This window comes from Pyricularia grisea (assembly GCF_004355905.1).
Source record: "Pyricularia grisea strain NI907 chromosome Unknown Pyricularia_grisea_NI907_Scaffold_1, whole genome shotgun sequence".
Taxonomy (NCBI): domain Eukaryota; kingdom Fungi; phylum Ascomycota; class Sordariomycetes; order Magnaporthales; family Pyriculariaceae; genus Pyricularia; species Pyricularia grisea.
In genome coordinates, this window is record NW_022156716.1 from 6,629,737 (window position 1) to 6,644,444 (window position 14,708).

Genomic DNA, 14,708 nt, shown 5'->3' on the forward strand with positions numbered 1-14,708 from the left:
ATATGTGGCAAACATTGAGAAGCATAGCTCCAAGGTGGCCTGCTGGTCAAATACAACGCGTCAACCTGAAAAAGAAAACACCGACCTCGCCTTCTTTGGCATACTGCCACGCCATTCTTCCCGATGCCGCATCTGCTGGCAGATCATCTACCTGCTATGGCTTTTTGGACACGTTCTCGAGATTATCACTGGTTTGATTCCTCACGGTAGCATCAAACTCGGACATGCGCATGGACTTGTCGTCATTGCCGTATCTGCTTAACCTACAGGAGGCGAATATCCAAGGCAAGGCGGCGTTCCCAGCCGCGGCTTGATGGTCCTGCTCGCAGTCCGGACAACGATACAGAACTGCTGGAAACTAGGACTCAAAGACGGAGATGGGAGGAGGCGACTTTGAAGTTCGAGTGTGCCGATGAACATATTGGTGATGAAGGCGGCGCAGTATCAAAGATGGGGGGCGGGGGGAGTAATCACCAATAGTATTAGCGGAGAGGCGGAGTCGTATTAGGTTGGATTCACTGGTTTGCAGTCGCAGTGGGGTTTGATGCATTTGGGGGCGGACGTATTTCTGATGTAATTTTGCTTTGTTCGGCCTCACTGATCTGATGCTCGCATACCGTCCGTAACATTGTTGGTGTCTGATGGATGCTCTATAGGGATGCTATGATTACTCTTGACCGGCTGCTTTTGGAGGGGTGTTACTAGTAAATTGATATCTACCTAACTAGTAAACATATATAGGAAATCCTTTGACGTGTATCATCTGTTGGCACCTGCTCAACGAGTCCTCCAGGCCTTTAGTCGAATAGGCCCATTTACCATACTTTACTCCGAAGGACTTTGGTCTGACCCCCCCAGTCTCCAAAAATGACTGCCTATGAGCGGCACTCCATAGCCGCTAAGCCCCATTCTGTCTTACGCGCCAAGCCATCTGCCAAGCCGGCTGATCCACCAAACGCAGGCAACGCCCGTTCAGTCCCCAGGCTTTTTTTTTTCTTTCTTATTTTGTATGAAGACGCAAGAAGCATTATCTTAGCAGCTTTGCCCTCTTTGCTCTTTGACAGGCATGCTTTCAAGGTGGTAAAATTCTGTGGTGGGGATCTGAAATGACCTGATCTTGACAGCCTTGAACTGTCGACCCCTGGTCGCCACTCGCAGCCAGGCTCATTTAGAACGAGGTAACACACTCAATTATTTCTGCTTTACTTTCCTGTCTTGTTTTTGCATCCAATCCAGATTCACATTGATCCGTTTTTGGATAGCTATCCCTCAAGGATCGAGACGCCGAGCAGCCGCCACGTTGGGTTATACCGTGAAGGAAGCAAACACAGAATAAGCGAAAACCAACCGGGGGGGTTTTTTTTTTTTACGTCGTAAAGTGATCACGAAAAAGTACAAGATATTGCGTAGCTGAGAATTACTACGTACATTTCTAAACACCAACAGCAACCAAAACAAAACAGGCCTAGGGTAGGACCTGCATCCCCGACAAAAAAGAATATCAACCGACCACCCGCTTAGGCTTCCCTCGGACTCGGCACGTCAATCTCGCACAAAAAAAAAAAAAAAAAAGATAACTCGTCCCGGGACGGCTACATAGAACCAACAACCATGTCGGGTGCTGTAATCAAGGACGATTACGACAATTGGTTCTTCACAACCAACAAGACGGAGAACAAGTGCCCGTCCGTCAACGCCAAATGCATCCCGCCCAAGGCCTGCTCTAGGGACCCCAACACCGGTCAGTCGTTCTGCTGCGACACGGGGCCCAAGACGGTGTGCTGGCGGGGCGCTACGACGTGCAAGACGGATGGGACGACCTTGTCGTGCGGATCGGGGACGGACAGTTGGTGCTGTTTAGCAGGGTCGTGAGTTTTCTTTCATCCTCTTTTGTTTTGGTTCTTCTTTCTTGGAATCTCTTTTTGTTTGCGTCTTGGCAGTCACTCTGTCGCAAGCACACAATATTCGCGATTACACAAGACCGGACGTAGAGTGACTAACGAAAACAATGTCTGTTCCCTCAGCGAGAAATGCACCGAGAGATCGGGTCAAACCGGCATCTGCTGGAGCACCCTCCAGAACACCCTCAAACAGATCAGCGAGTCCGACCTCGAAGAAGCATTCTCGTCGCTCAGCAGCGCCAAGCCGGGCTCTTCGACGCTGCCATTTACGCCCTCGACTCTGATAGCGGCGACCATGTCGGGGGCTTCCGAAAGCGGCGCCGCCACGGTCACGGCGACGGACGTGCCGGGCTCGCCCTCGAGCACCTCCTCTCCGTCATCCGACACCGCTGGCAGTGGCAGCAGCAACAATAACGGCAACGGAGGCCTGACGCCAGGGGCGATAGCTGGCATGGTCGTCGGCCTGGTCCTGGGGCTTGCCGTCATTGCGCTCTCGGGCTTTCTGATCTGGAAATGCATCAAGAGGAGGGACGCGAGGGCCGCGGGAGGCGGCGGGGATGGGCATCCGACGACGGGCGAGCTGGACGGCACGCCGTCGTCGTCGCCCGAGCTTCTCAAGTCGTCGGCCCAGTCATCCCACCAGCCGTATGGCTATCACCAGATCGCGGGCTCGCATGGAGGCGCAGCCGAGGTGGTTGGCAGTAACGGTGTGGCTAAAAGTGCCGAGTTGCATCAGGACAAGGCCTGCCATGCGCCGTCGGAGCTGGATGCGTCGGTCAATGGCGCGGGTCTGCAGGATTCGGTCAACGAGTTGCCGGGGGATTGGCGCGTTCGCGATAGGCATAGCGAGAAGACCTTATCGACGACACCCATGTTGCGGTGATTTGTGCATGCATGGCTTTTGTCGTTATTTCTGTTTTAACAATAATACATTATACCCGGAATCGGAAGATTTCCCCCTTGATATGAGAAATGGAAATCAGTGCTGATGCTTAGTGCGTTCCGACATCCCGGCTTAGTTTTCTGTGGCTGGATTTGGGGCAGAGCTCCAGCTGTCCCTCGTACCCAACAGCCTGCTTAGGTTGGCGAATAAAGCCCCAAGCCTCCGGCAGCTTACTGCTGTTGTCGCAGGTTGGAGACCCAATTCACTGCCCCGAGTACGACATCAGTCTCTTTTTTGTCCAGACAAGAAATTGTTTGCGAAGATTATTTTAGTCTGGCTGTCATGTCGGCTGTCAATGTTCTGCACTGCCAAGTCAAACAAACAAAGACCAAAAGCACTGGCTTATGTAGGTCGGATCTCAATGCTGAAGCCGGCAGTAAGCATCAGGAGTCCGCGTGCGACAAATCAATCGACAATTAGGTGTTAGTGCAGGCGCCCTTGCAGTGTGCCACGCGTGCATCGAGGCATGCGTTCAAAATACCGGTCGAAAGTATTTCTAGTTCTAGATCTAGGTGTAGAACGCTATCAAGCTTAGTCCGACCGACGTGGTGCTGGAGATTGTTTTACCTTGCAAGCCTGCTCTGGTACAGACACTGCAATAGACTCAACCCAGACTTGGACATAGATCTAGATCTAGACTAGATCTAGACTAGAAGGCGATTAGCTTTTGTCGCAGAAAAACCAAAAGAAGCAAACAGCTATTCCAGAATCAGTTGTAAGATTCGAGCCCATGGAAGTGCCGTTGATTTATGTGGCACACGTCGTTGGCTAAGAAAAAATGGGACGAACCATGGGCTGTTACTCCACTCATCATCCCGAGGTGCTGGCGCAGCACCCACAGCGGAGTAAGCAGACAACCCCCAGTGGGCTTCAACACAGCGCATTGATTTACCAGGGCTTACTACTGATGGATTCTTGATGGTTTTTCATCAATATTCTTCCTGACGCGACAACTGTTGACGCAGCAGAGCACACACAAACACACAAACACTTTGACGCGAATTCCCATTGCCCCGCGTCAAAAGTCAAGTTTCAACGCCGCCTGTCGACCGCCACCCAAATCGGGTCGTACTGATCTTGTTATGGCGTGTACTAATCCTTTTTGCTGTAGTCAACCAACTCTCTGCGGAAGGTTGGCGGGCCGATCTGATGTCACCCTAAGGGTCGAACAAGCCACCACTTCCATCACATCCACTCTCTTCTCGTACACATCAAAGCCTCCTCGTTGCATACTGCTCACGGCCGACTAAGCAAGTGCTTGCTGCCTTCGCATGTTTCCTACTTTCCAACATCAGCCCAGGTTCCCCAGATCCAGAGAGGGTGGGTCTGATATAAGTCAACCAACCTCCCTCCAACAAATGCCGTTGTGCTGGGGTTCGTCTATTTTTCTTTCTTGGTTTCTATCCTAGTCGGACAGAAAGATACCTATCTTTGAAGAGCTGCAGGCTCTTCCATATAGATGAAGTTTATATCCACTTCTATTAAATTTAAGAGCCAACCCGTTACAAAGTAGGTAACCTGTATCACGACCCGACCCTCACCTGCGGAAGTCCTCAACACCATCTCTCCCTCGTGGAGGAAGAGACCAATTTTTCTTTTTACATACATCTACCATGCGATCCAACATCGCAACATTGGCACTGTCGTCGTCGCTGCTCTTTGCGGCGGCGGCGGCGGCGCGAGACATACCAGAAAACATCAAGAAGCTCCGAGAGTCCATCATCGCCAGAGGAGACTGCGAGAAGAAGCTAGCCAGCGGCTTTCGCACAGTCTCCACAGATGAAAAGAGTATGTGTATTTTTTGTTTTACTCACTTGACGATCAAGAAACGATCACCCTTCCCTCACTCCCTTGTTCACTTCTGCTAACCACATTCGGCATCTTCAACCATACAGCTGGCTCATACTGCGGAGACATGCTCGACTCGGCAGGCATCATCTACCAGCAGATGCCTGGCGGCAAGCTGAGCGACATGGATATTGACTGCGACGGACAACAGGCCGGACGCCAGAAGGATGACGGCCGCTGCTCCAAGAGCAAGGATACGCAGGCCCAGACGTCGTTTGCCGATACCCTCCAGAGCTATAACGTCAGCGTCAAGGACCTGAACCCGTTTGTGCACTCGTACATCGTCTTTGGCAACTTGGGGAAGCCCGGCTGGCCCGAGTTCAGACCCAACCTTGTCACCGACAAAAACGGAAAGAAGGTGGAGCCGCTCAGCGTCGTGGCCGTTGTGTGCGGCGACAAAATGGTATGTTCCCTCCTAGCTACGAGAAAGAAGATGATGATTATCAGTGACCCTACCCATCCCTGAGCCTCATCATGTATAATTGACTGACCTTGCGTGGAAAATGAACAGTTCTACGGCGTCTGGGCTGATGAAAACGGCCCCGATGGTGATCATCCCATGATGGGCGAGGCAGGGATTGGACTGGCCACGGCCTGCTACGGTGCTTCCGAGGTAAACGGCGACAACGGCCACAGCAACAACGACGTACTGTACCTCGCTTTCACTGGAGAGGATGCCGTCCCGGGCGCAAAGGGCGCCAAGTGGGACGCCGGCTCGTTTGAAGAATTCGAGTCCAGCCTGCATTCCATCGGGGACTCGCTCATCAAGAGGATAGACGGCTCTGTCCCCGGGAAGTCGAGTAACAAGAGGACCATACAGCATGAATACTCGGCAGAAGAGGTTCGCCGCAGCCGCCCTGGACGGATGCTACGCCGCCAGACCGCCGAGGATAAGCCTCCGTATATCGAGCACCAGGCTCCCGTTCCGTCTGAGGCTGACGCGACGGTGGCGCATGCCAAGGAAGAGGAGAGCAAGGACAGTCTCAAGATGGAGACGAGCGGTGGAATCAAGGACAATGGCGACATGGGTGAGAAGCCCAAGGATCCTCCCAAAGATGATAAACCCAAAGATCCTCCCAAGGACGACAAGCCTAAGGATCCTCCCAAGGCGGAGCCTCAAAAGCCCGGACCCGACGGCAGCATGGACAGTCTGAAGATGGAGACAGGGCCGGGTATCAAGGATAATGGCGATATGGGTGAAAAGAAACCGGAGAACAAGAAGCCCGAGGACAAAAAGCCTGACGATAAGAAACCAGATGATAAAAAACCCGATGACAAGAAGCCGGATGACAAGAAACCTGACGACAAAAAGCCCGACGATAAAAAGGCGGACAATAAGGACAAGCCAAAATTGAGTCCCCAAGGTTTTGAGATCATCGACCCAATGGCGAAAGACTACAACCGATGGGACAAGGGTCTTGAAGGAGATGGCAAACCTGACGACAAGAAGCCCGATGATAAGAAGCCAGACGACAAGAAACCGGACGACAAAAAGCCAGATGACAAGAACAAACCCAAGATGAGCCCGCAGGGCTTTGAGATTATTGATCCCATGGCAAAAGACTACAACAGGTGGGACAAGGGCCTTGAGGGCGATGGGAAGCCGGATGCAAAACCGGACCAGCCCAAAAAGGACGAGCCAAAGAAGGACGAGCCAAAGAAGGACGAGCCAAAGAAGAATGAGCCACCAAAGAAGAGTCCTCAGGGTTTTGACATTATTGATCCGATGGCCAAAGACTATAACAGATGGGACAAGGGCTTAGAGGGAGATGGCAAGCCTGAAGCTAAACCTGAAGCCAAACCCGAGGCTAAACCCGACGGCAAGCCTGATCAAAAACCGGAGCCGCCCAAGGACGACAAGAAAGAGGCAGAAAAAAAGGAGGCGGAAAAGAAGGAAGCCGAGAAAAAGGCGGCAGAAGCAGCAGCGAAGAAGGAAGCCGATAAGAAGGAAGCAGAGAAGAAGGAAGCAGAGAAGAAGGAAGCAGAGAAGAAGAATGAACCCAAGGCGAGCAAGTTGCCAATCACCAAGCGGCCAGAAGTCGAAGGGTTCATGAAATAGGTAAATTCTATCTTTGCCTACTTTGCATTCGAGCGTTGATTCACCTGATGCGATTTTTTTATTCGTTTCTTTTTCTTACTTTATTCTATTTCTTCTTTGTTTTATTTTTCGGTTTAGATTCCACTCGGAGTTATTCGACATACCATGGATCTGCATATAGAGGTCATGACGGGATGAGCCTTGGGCATTTGCATTGTTTTGGCGCTTCTGGGTTTTGTTTATTCTTAGTACATATTTGCAGTCAAAATTATCTAGACTAGACTAAATATTTATTTCGTCAAACCTCACTTAATTGATAACAAAAAACAAGTACCACCCTGCTCCTCATATAAAGTATGAATTGCGTCCCCCTGATCATGTCCCGTACCTTTCTTGGCCCTCACCGCAACAACTTACTGTGTTTCAATACGGACCCAAGGGCCCAAAGTTGGTCACCAATTCCAACAGTCAAATCGCTAACGTGGCATGACAATAACCCCCTGCATGTTTTCTGTGCCAAGCAACACCGTTTTGAACATGACAATGTTGACAATCGATTCGTCGTAGCGGCTCGTCGCAAGTCATCATGAAGCAGTTGTGGCGGTCGGCCTCTTGCCATGACGCCCTTTGCTTCCTCCATACCAAGCTAGCCAAGTTACCTTACCTACTCACAAAGAGTGGAATAGAACTTGATTGGCTGCAGATGCGGGTTAGGTGTGCATGCCGCCTTGGGCCTCCTGGATCGATTGGATAGCTTCGGTCACCATGAACCCTGACCTGTCCATTGACAGCTCAGCCAAAGCTGTCGTTGTGTATGACATGCATGCATGTATGCAATAGACATGGCTGTGTGGTTCGTGCCAAGAACCAATGACAAAAAACAGAGCAAAAGAAAGAATTCCCGGTAGATAATCCCCTATTTTGTGAGTTGGGTTTTCATAAGCGGGGGCCAAACCCGACATGTCTTGATGTATTCTTTTGTTTGTTTTTGGACCCCAAAGACGAAATACGAAGGAAGGCTTAATTCATGTTTTGATCGTGTCGTCGATTGGTTTCCAACTGTGGATACGGCGTGCCTGGAATGAAAACAAGCACAACTCTGCAGGAACGAGTGAGTAGATGGGGAGTTGAAGAGCTGCCTACCTTAGGTACATAGGCACGCGCGCGCAGATACCTACCTAGGTAATATTTACTGATTGACGGCGATGGAAGCGGGGTTCTCATGCATGTTTTACCAATCTTATTTTCGGTTCCATTTCTCCAAGCAACTCGAACTGCCAGCACAACCAGTCCCATTCCACTGCAATTTGCGTAATTTTGTGGGAATTTTGATGCCCAACTGGGTTTTTATTTACTTCCACCATACCGCTACTTTGTTTCCGTTAATCTATAAATTCTGAGGGCAAAGGCCGCATTTGTACAAGGACGGCACATCATCAACGAACCAACGATGGGTAGAACTGATGCGACTTGCAGGGCCAAAGTCAACCCGGATTATGACTGACCTCGCTGCGCTGCAACCACTAGGTGCTGACAGCCACGACGACCACTCACAAGACAGACACCACCACCATCATTATCATAGCTGCATTTTCTTTCCTCCTGTGTCGGCCCACTGAGGCTCAACCAGTCCAGGTCATGCTGCAAGCAGATGGCCCCTCCAAACGAAAGCGTCCTCGGTCCCCTGCGTGTTTGCACTTTCTTCCGAACCCGGGAATACTTCTTTTGTGCACTTTGAACATTTCAGGGTCCTTTCTTGCATCTGCTGGGACAGGTCAACGTTGGTCGCGTACGATATTGAACCTGACGGTTTGAGGTTCAGACATTCTCAAATGAGGTCGCCAAGCGGACTTCGCATATCCAGCAGGGCAAAAGATAGACTCTAGCAGCAGCGAGTTCCAACAATAGCAGGTCTTTCAGCCAAGACCAGACCTTCGATCATACGCCGAATACCACGAAAACCCCTCCCTCAATTACACTAGATCGCGAGTCGAGACTTTCTTTGAGGTTTTCACATCCTTCATATATATAAAGCCCTCTGTCGACGAACCAATATGTTACCTGACGACCTCGGCGACCTGCCGACGCCTCCTGCACCAACCCTGCAAATCCGGCACCCGCAAGCCCGCGTCGTTACACAAACGATCGAGCGCGCCGCAACCACGTACACCACGCACGTCACTCTGGGCCTCGGCGACGGGACCGCCGAAACTTCAGCCCCTACTTCTCCACCTCCGGCAGCACCGCCCGCGGGTAACGTCAACTCGGCCCCCGGCTACAACTACATTGGTGCCATCGTCGGCTCCGTCGTGGCTTTTGTGTTTTTGCTACTGCTGCTGTGGTGCTGCATCTGCAAGCCGCGTATCTTGCGCCGTCAGCGCCAGCTCGCCGCCGCTAGGGATGGCTACTCGTCTGGCTACGACAGCGAGGGCTCGTTGAGCAGCGGCGGCCCGGTGCGTCCGCTGCCGCGGAGGCCGAGGCCCCGTGTCCCGCCCATGCCGGTGCTAAATCCGCCGCCTGTGCGGATCAAACCCATGAGGCATACGGGTTGGACACATTCTGCCGAACCGCAGATCCGTGGAGTGAGGGTGTTTCCTTGAGAGGGCATTTTTAGTCCCTTGTTCTGCTTCGTTTAGTTTGGGAAGCATAGCTATTTCCTTATGTGTTTTTTTTTCACGAATGCCCTGATTTATACGTTCTCATCCCCTTGTCGAGCGAGCATTGCTGGTGAACGTCTCTTATCTGTCACCTTTGTACTTGCTGTTTTCTTTGATACCCAGGGTAGGAAAGCACTTTTGATCAAGCCTTCGTCATTTCTATTATCTTTGTTTCGTGTGGGGTCTCAAGTGTACTTGGATAATCAAACATTTATTCATGTTAGCTCAACTTTGGCGTGACTTTGTGCAGTCCTCAGGAAGACCTTCTGTTCAATTCATCCAGTGAACATTGTCCGCAAATACAGCTGAGAGCAGAAACTATCTCCTTGCTTTTATGCCACTGACTCCAGTAGTTCTGGTTCATGATGTCTCCGGTATAACTTTGGGGCGGAAGATGTGACTCATTTGAAGTATGTCCAGGATCAATGTAGCCCAGCAGGCCCATATTGTCCTCGTGCTATACTACAGCTTTGGAAAAAGATAGCATCCTCCTAGGAGAAGAGAAGCTCGGAGCAAAGACAACTTCGAACACTCATCCAACAGAACTGCACAGCAAGAGCAGGGATTGCTCCAAAGGCTTTATTATCTGCTTTATTTTGACATTCACCCAAATGGTCCTTGATCCATATCGCAGCATGAAAAGGCAAACTCAATAAATATGATGATCCATGTTAAGAAGCTTCTTCAGCCAGTGAAACGTGCTGCCTAGGTCAGGACTACTCAATGGCCATGGCTGTTCCAACCAACGGGGAAATGAGTTCATTTTCTTATTTGGGAACCTTTCTACGTTCACAATCTCTCCAGAGGAGCTATAGAGCTAATTTTGAGTCTTGTATTCCAAAGTCGGATCTCGTCCACCACTGAGCTTGAGCGCTTTATGTCCATCCTCGACGGCTTCAAGCAGTGTAGCTCTAAGTAACGGCTCAGACCGTCCAAGTTCAATGCATCTCTATCATTCACAGACGGACGCATATAGACACCGTGGCCTTCATGCATCATCAACAGCGCTTTCTGGTGGACTCGGAGACTTTCCATTGCATGAATTTTCCCAGGAGCCCCCTCATTCAAACACATTTGGCCTTTGGTGAAAGGAAAAGGAAGGAGAACGGAGGCTCTGTCCACTCGTTCCGAATTACCCAAGCGGGCTTGCTGTATCTGAACTTCTCTTTTGGCATCGGCGAGTCCCTGGTTGCCTTTGAAACTTGTTAAAAGGATCACCACTTATTTCCCATCCCGTTTAAGTCAGTTCAAGAGCTACATGCCAAATTTTGAGCACATCCAGTATCGTTTGCTTTCAAGGTCAAAGTTGCAAACCAGATATAAGCGGCACTTTCGTGAACCAAGATAGAGTAGACTGTCGAGCTTTGCTACGGGCCCGTGGCTAGAATAGGGGACTCTGTTCCTTCCTTCCGGTCTTCTTGAAAAGCTGAAAGCTTCATGGTACCCCAGAGTGCAAGCTTTTCTCTCGAGTATGAATTGTGAGATTCTGCAATTGAAGAACAGCTCCCCAAACATACTATATTCTCCTGGAACTAGGTGCTATTAGATTTAGAGAGCTCCGTTAAGCTATTCACTCTCAAAAACACGCGAATTTCTCTATAAAACTTGAGCCGACTTCTGTAGGAGACAACCGCCAACTAAGACCTTGGAAACGCTTATTAAGAAAGCCAGGCTCCCAATCGCTTATGTTCACCTGCTCAAAGAGGCTGACCAGGTGCAGTGAAGTCCCATCGAGAGCAATTCCGAGAAACCAAGCTCATCGGTTTCTCCAGTTAAGGTTTCGGCCCGTTCTTGAATCTAGGTTACATGTCTTCAAAGAAAACTCAAGGGCGCATATTGCTACTTCTAGGTCGTGGACCAGATATTTCAATGAAACAGAGCCCATACGGGCAGTATCACATACAGGAAAGCGTAAGTATCAGCTGCAATCCCTCCATCTAACATCGCCTGAGACTGATTGTGTTAGCTAGGGAATATGAGGCTTTGTGCATGCTCCAAATAAAATAGGTGAGCTCTAGTAACCGATGATGCGGCTGCGTGCGGCCAAGGGCTTTCGAGAGAAAGACTCGTACAGCTACTACAGGAACACATTGCTGCCATTGCCCGTGTACACTTTAATGATCAGCTTGCGCATAGAGAGGGCCCTATTCGTCCATATACGGTAAGTCGTTTACCTCACTATCCGTAGCTGACAGAGCTGATGATTAATGACACCACCATCGCCGGTAGTTGTAGATCATCTCAAGACGTCGAAAATCTCGGGGGGAGCCAGCAGGGATTGCGTAATAAGTGGTTCGATGATCTGCACGCCATTTCTGCACATTGTCAAGGGACCTATAACATTCGAGATAATACCTATACTATCAAAAGCAATGAGCTGGAGAGGCTGGCAGTCGTAGGTACATGTGACCGACTGCATTCAAGCAGAAGAAAATACAACCGATCTCTTTGCCATGCTCGCTTACGGGCCGCCTTTTGCTTAGTTGTTGCCTACTAAGGCTGTTGCTTAATCCGAAAGATAAGAGAGGTGACATTCGAAGGATTCCACGTCCGAAAACGGGCTAACCGGGGGCTCAGCGGAAGGGAATTGATCGGCGATGACGGCACTTTTCCCTTTTTTATGTGTTTTTTGAATTTGTAAAACGTCAGAATGAAACCGTTTGAGAAAGGCGCGCAGTAGAGAGCCACAATAACATGTGATCCAGCGGCACATACTCCCATACAATTTGGTTACTTATTTCTAGCGGTGAAAACGAAAAAAAGATTATGGCCACATTTCTTTTCTTTTTACTCTCCGAGATCTTGCAGAAGCAAGTAATACGGGCTATCCCGCTCACCGGTAGGTTTGACCGTGTAAGCCACATATGTTCACCGATTGACCGCTGGGAGGTAGTATGTAGCAAGGCACAAAAAAGAAAGACCGGTGTAGAAAAAGATATTCGCAGGAGGTCATTCGAGCCGAGAGCGACCGAGGAAAAAAAAGCCGCTATGTATATATGCTGACGAACTCCCGTCAAAGAGTGGTCACCGCCAAGCGCTTACGGGCGTCTGCAAATCGTTGTTGTGGCCAGTGTCACAGAATGCTGTGATCAAAAAAACAAAAAGAGAAACAGAAGGCAATTCCGACAGAGGTATGGGCAAACGATCATGGGGAAATGATCTCGGGAAACAACTTCATCTGAGGCAGTCACGGGAGTTCCCTTGTGCCACGATGGATGACGACGAGAGTTTGAGTTGTGCACCTAAAAAAAAAAAAAAAGCTCGAGACGGTTTCACGCTTGGTGTTTGCCTCGTTCCTGGCCCGTAACAGAGGCAGTTGCTGACCTTTTTAACGTTTGATGTTGTGACACACGGCTTTTCTCAAGGCCGAATTTCGCCCTTGCTGACAATCGGGGTTAAACAGAAACTGGAAGGCTCGACTCGCCTAGAATTGTGCCAAATGCAACCGTAGTAGGGCTTTCGCAGGGATGAGTGATCGTTTTCTTTGATGCAATGCAACCTCGACATTGATGAATCTGTTCAACAGCAGATGCAGCATTGCTTTAAATTGTCGACTCTGGATGCCCATCTTAACTTGGGTTCTGCTTTCTACCGATTGCTTACATTTCCTATTCCGTATCAGCACAGCTGCCAGAGGGAACAAAAAAAAAAGATATTTTTGTCACATATCACAACCCGCCCCGCTTTGTCTGGAACCAGCCCTTCGGTACTGCCCACACCAGGCGAGATTCAGGCTGGGGTGGATGGAAACTCTTTCTGTTTTTTTTTTTTTTGTGCAACCACTACCGTGGGGTTTCCCCCCCTCTCCATTTTCTCGGCAGCAGCTCCGTCCGGTATGTGCCTGTGTACCTCGATGGAAAACGGGGAGAAGGGGGAGGAAAAGGCGGAAAGACTGGAGACTGGGGAGGATGCAACTTTATGCCAAGGTGGCACGTGGCTGAATCCTTTGTGTATTGTGGTGTGAGATGTCAAATAAGAGAAAGGGAATATTTGGAGAAAAGAAAAATAGAAATACCGTACAGTACATGCGAAGGATCGACTCTAAAAGAGTTACTCGCGTACGTTGCTATAGGCCGAGGGAACGAATGCTGTTTATTATTGATCGTGATTGCAGGCAGGATGAATCGTCATAATATGACAGGTCACGTCAACCCCCTAGGCAAATCTGTAACTGGGCTGCAGCGTGGTACTCCTTCATCTTTTGTTCGTCATCTTCTTTTGTTCGTCATCTTCTTTTTTTCCGTATCCTGGTCGCCACCAACATCACCGATGCAGTTACAAAAGAGCGGGAATGACCGGAAATGACAGGGAAATACGAAATTATCCCCGTGTACATAGGTAAGCCAAGAGAGGAAGAATAAGAAGCACAACGAATTCGTAATTGAAAGGGGCAATGCTCCAATGCAAGGCATGTCATGACCCGGAAAGGAAGACGCCGATATAGTTGCAGCTTAGCACATCATTCCTTGTGAATTACGTGAGATTTAGGCAAGCAGAAATTTCGACGAAAAATAAAGGAAGGAAGAACCAGAGCCAGAAAACGCGGATAGTGGGTGACCGAAATATAGTGCTTATCGGGGGCAAGGTACTGGGCGCTGCAGGCGAGGTGTGACATGAAAATAAACCATGGGGAGGAGATATAGTATGGTTGTGATATATTTGGTGGAGGTGGTATTGGGAGAGAGAAAGAGGGGAAAAAGGCCCCCAAAAAAGAAAACTCACTCAAAACTAAAAAAATGAAAACCAAAAAAAATGCAAAGCCAAAACCAAAAGGGCAAGTAAGCTGGGGCGCAGTTTGAGCGGTAATTCTTGGCGAGAGAGAGAAAAAAAGAAAGAAAAAAAGATTAGATGTGTCCATTCACACCCCCAGGAGCGGCCATGATCAACATTTACTAAATAATAAGGCGGAGGCGGAGATGAAATTCGTCACAGCGTATCACTATGAAGCACGTTGCACGACGGGGAAGTGCGGTAACCAAGAAAAAGCCTCGGCAAGGCGGGTTTTGCGGTGCGGGCGGTCAGGCAAACAAAAAATAAAAAAGAATTTAGGAGATTTATCATCAGAATGTGGAGCAGAAAGGTCACACGCCTGGTTTTATTTTTTGTCTATGCAGATGGTTTGATAACAAAGTTGCGGAGGCAAATGGGGGGCGGACAAGAAAACGACACCAATTTTTTTCTGACCTTGGTTTTGTATGGATTGCTTCTTGTTTAGGGGGCGTATGCTTTTGTCGTTGTGGTCATTCACCGTCGTCGTTGTCGTCGGATCCCTTGTTCGGACGGAGTTACCGGTACATGTCTGGTCCACGGTCGATCAATTG

At 49.5% G+C, this 14,708-nt stretch overlaps 3 protein-coding genes across 3 annotated transcripts; all 3 read left to right on the forward strand.

Moving 5' to 3' along the window:
- The first annotated feature begins 1,549 nt into the window (after window positions 1-1,549).
- PgNI_02053 (uncharacterized protein) lies at window positions 1,550-2,874 on the forward strand. The gene is made up of 2 exons (XM_031122121.1): window positions 1,550-1,868; window positions 2,025-2,874. Exons 1-2 carry the CDS (start codon window positions 1,612-1,614, stop codon window positions 2,782-2,784), a joined length of 1,017 nt encoding a protein of 338 aa, XP_030987328.1. The 5' UTR covers window positions 1,550-1,611; the 3' UTR covers window positions 2,785-2,874.
- A 1,424-nt stretch (window positions 2,875-4,298) lies between these two features.
- On the forward strand, window positions 4,299-6,751 carry PgNI_02054 (uncharacterized protein; the record flags this gene model as incomplete). Its single annotated transcript, XM_031122122.1, has 3 exons — window positions 4,299-4,632; window positions 4,740-5,095; window positions 5,204-6,751. Exons 1-3 carry the CDS (start codon window positions 4,458-4,460, stop codon window positions 6,749-6,751), a joined length of 2,079 nt encoding a protein of 692 aa, XP_030987333.1. The 5' UTR covers window positions 4,299-4,457.
- A 2,033-nt stretch (window positions 6,752-8,784) lies between these two features.
- On the forward strand, window positions 8,785-9,330 carry PgNI_02055 (uncharacterized protein; the record flags this gene model as incomplete). The annotated part of the gene is made up of 1 exon (XM_031122123.1): window positions 8,785-9,330. One exon carries the CDS (start codon window positions 8,785-8,787, stop codon window positions 9,328-9,330), a length of 546 nt encoding a protein of 181 aa, XP_030987334.1.
- Between the last annotated feature and the right edge of the window lie 5,378 nt (window positions 9,331-14,708).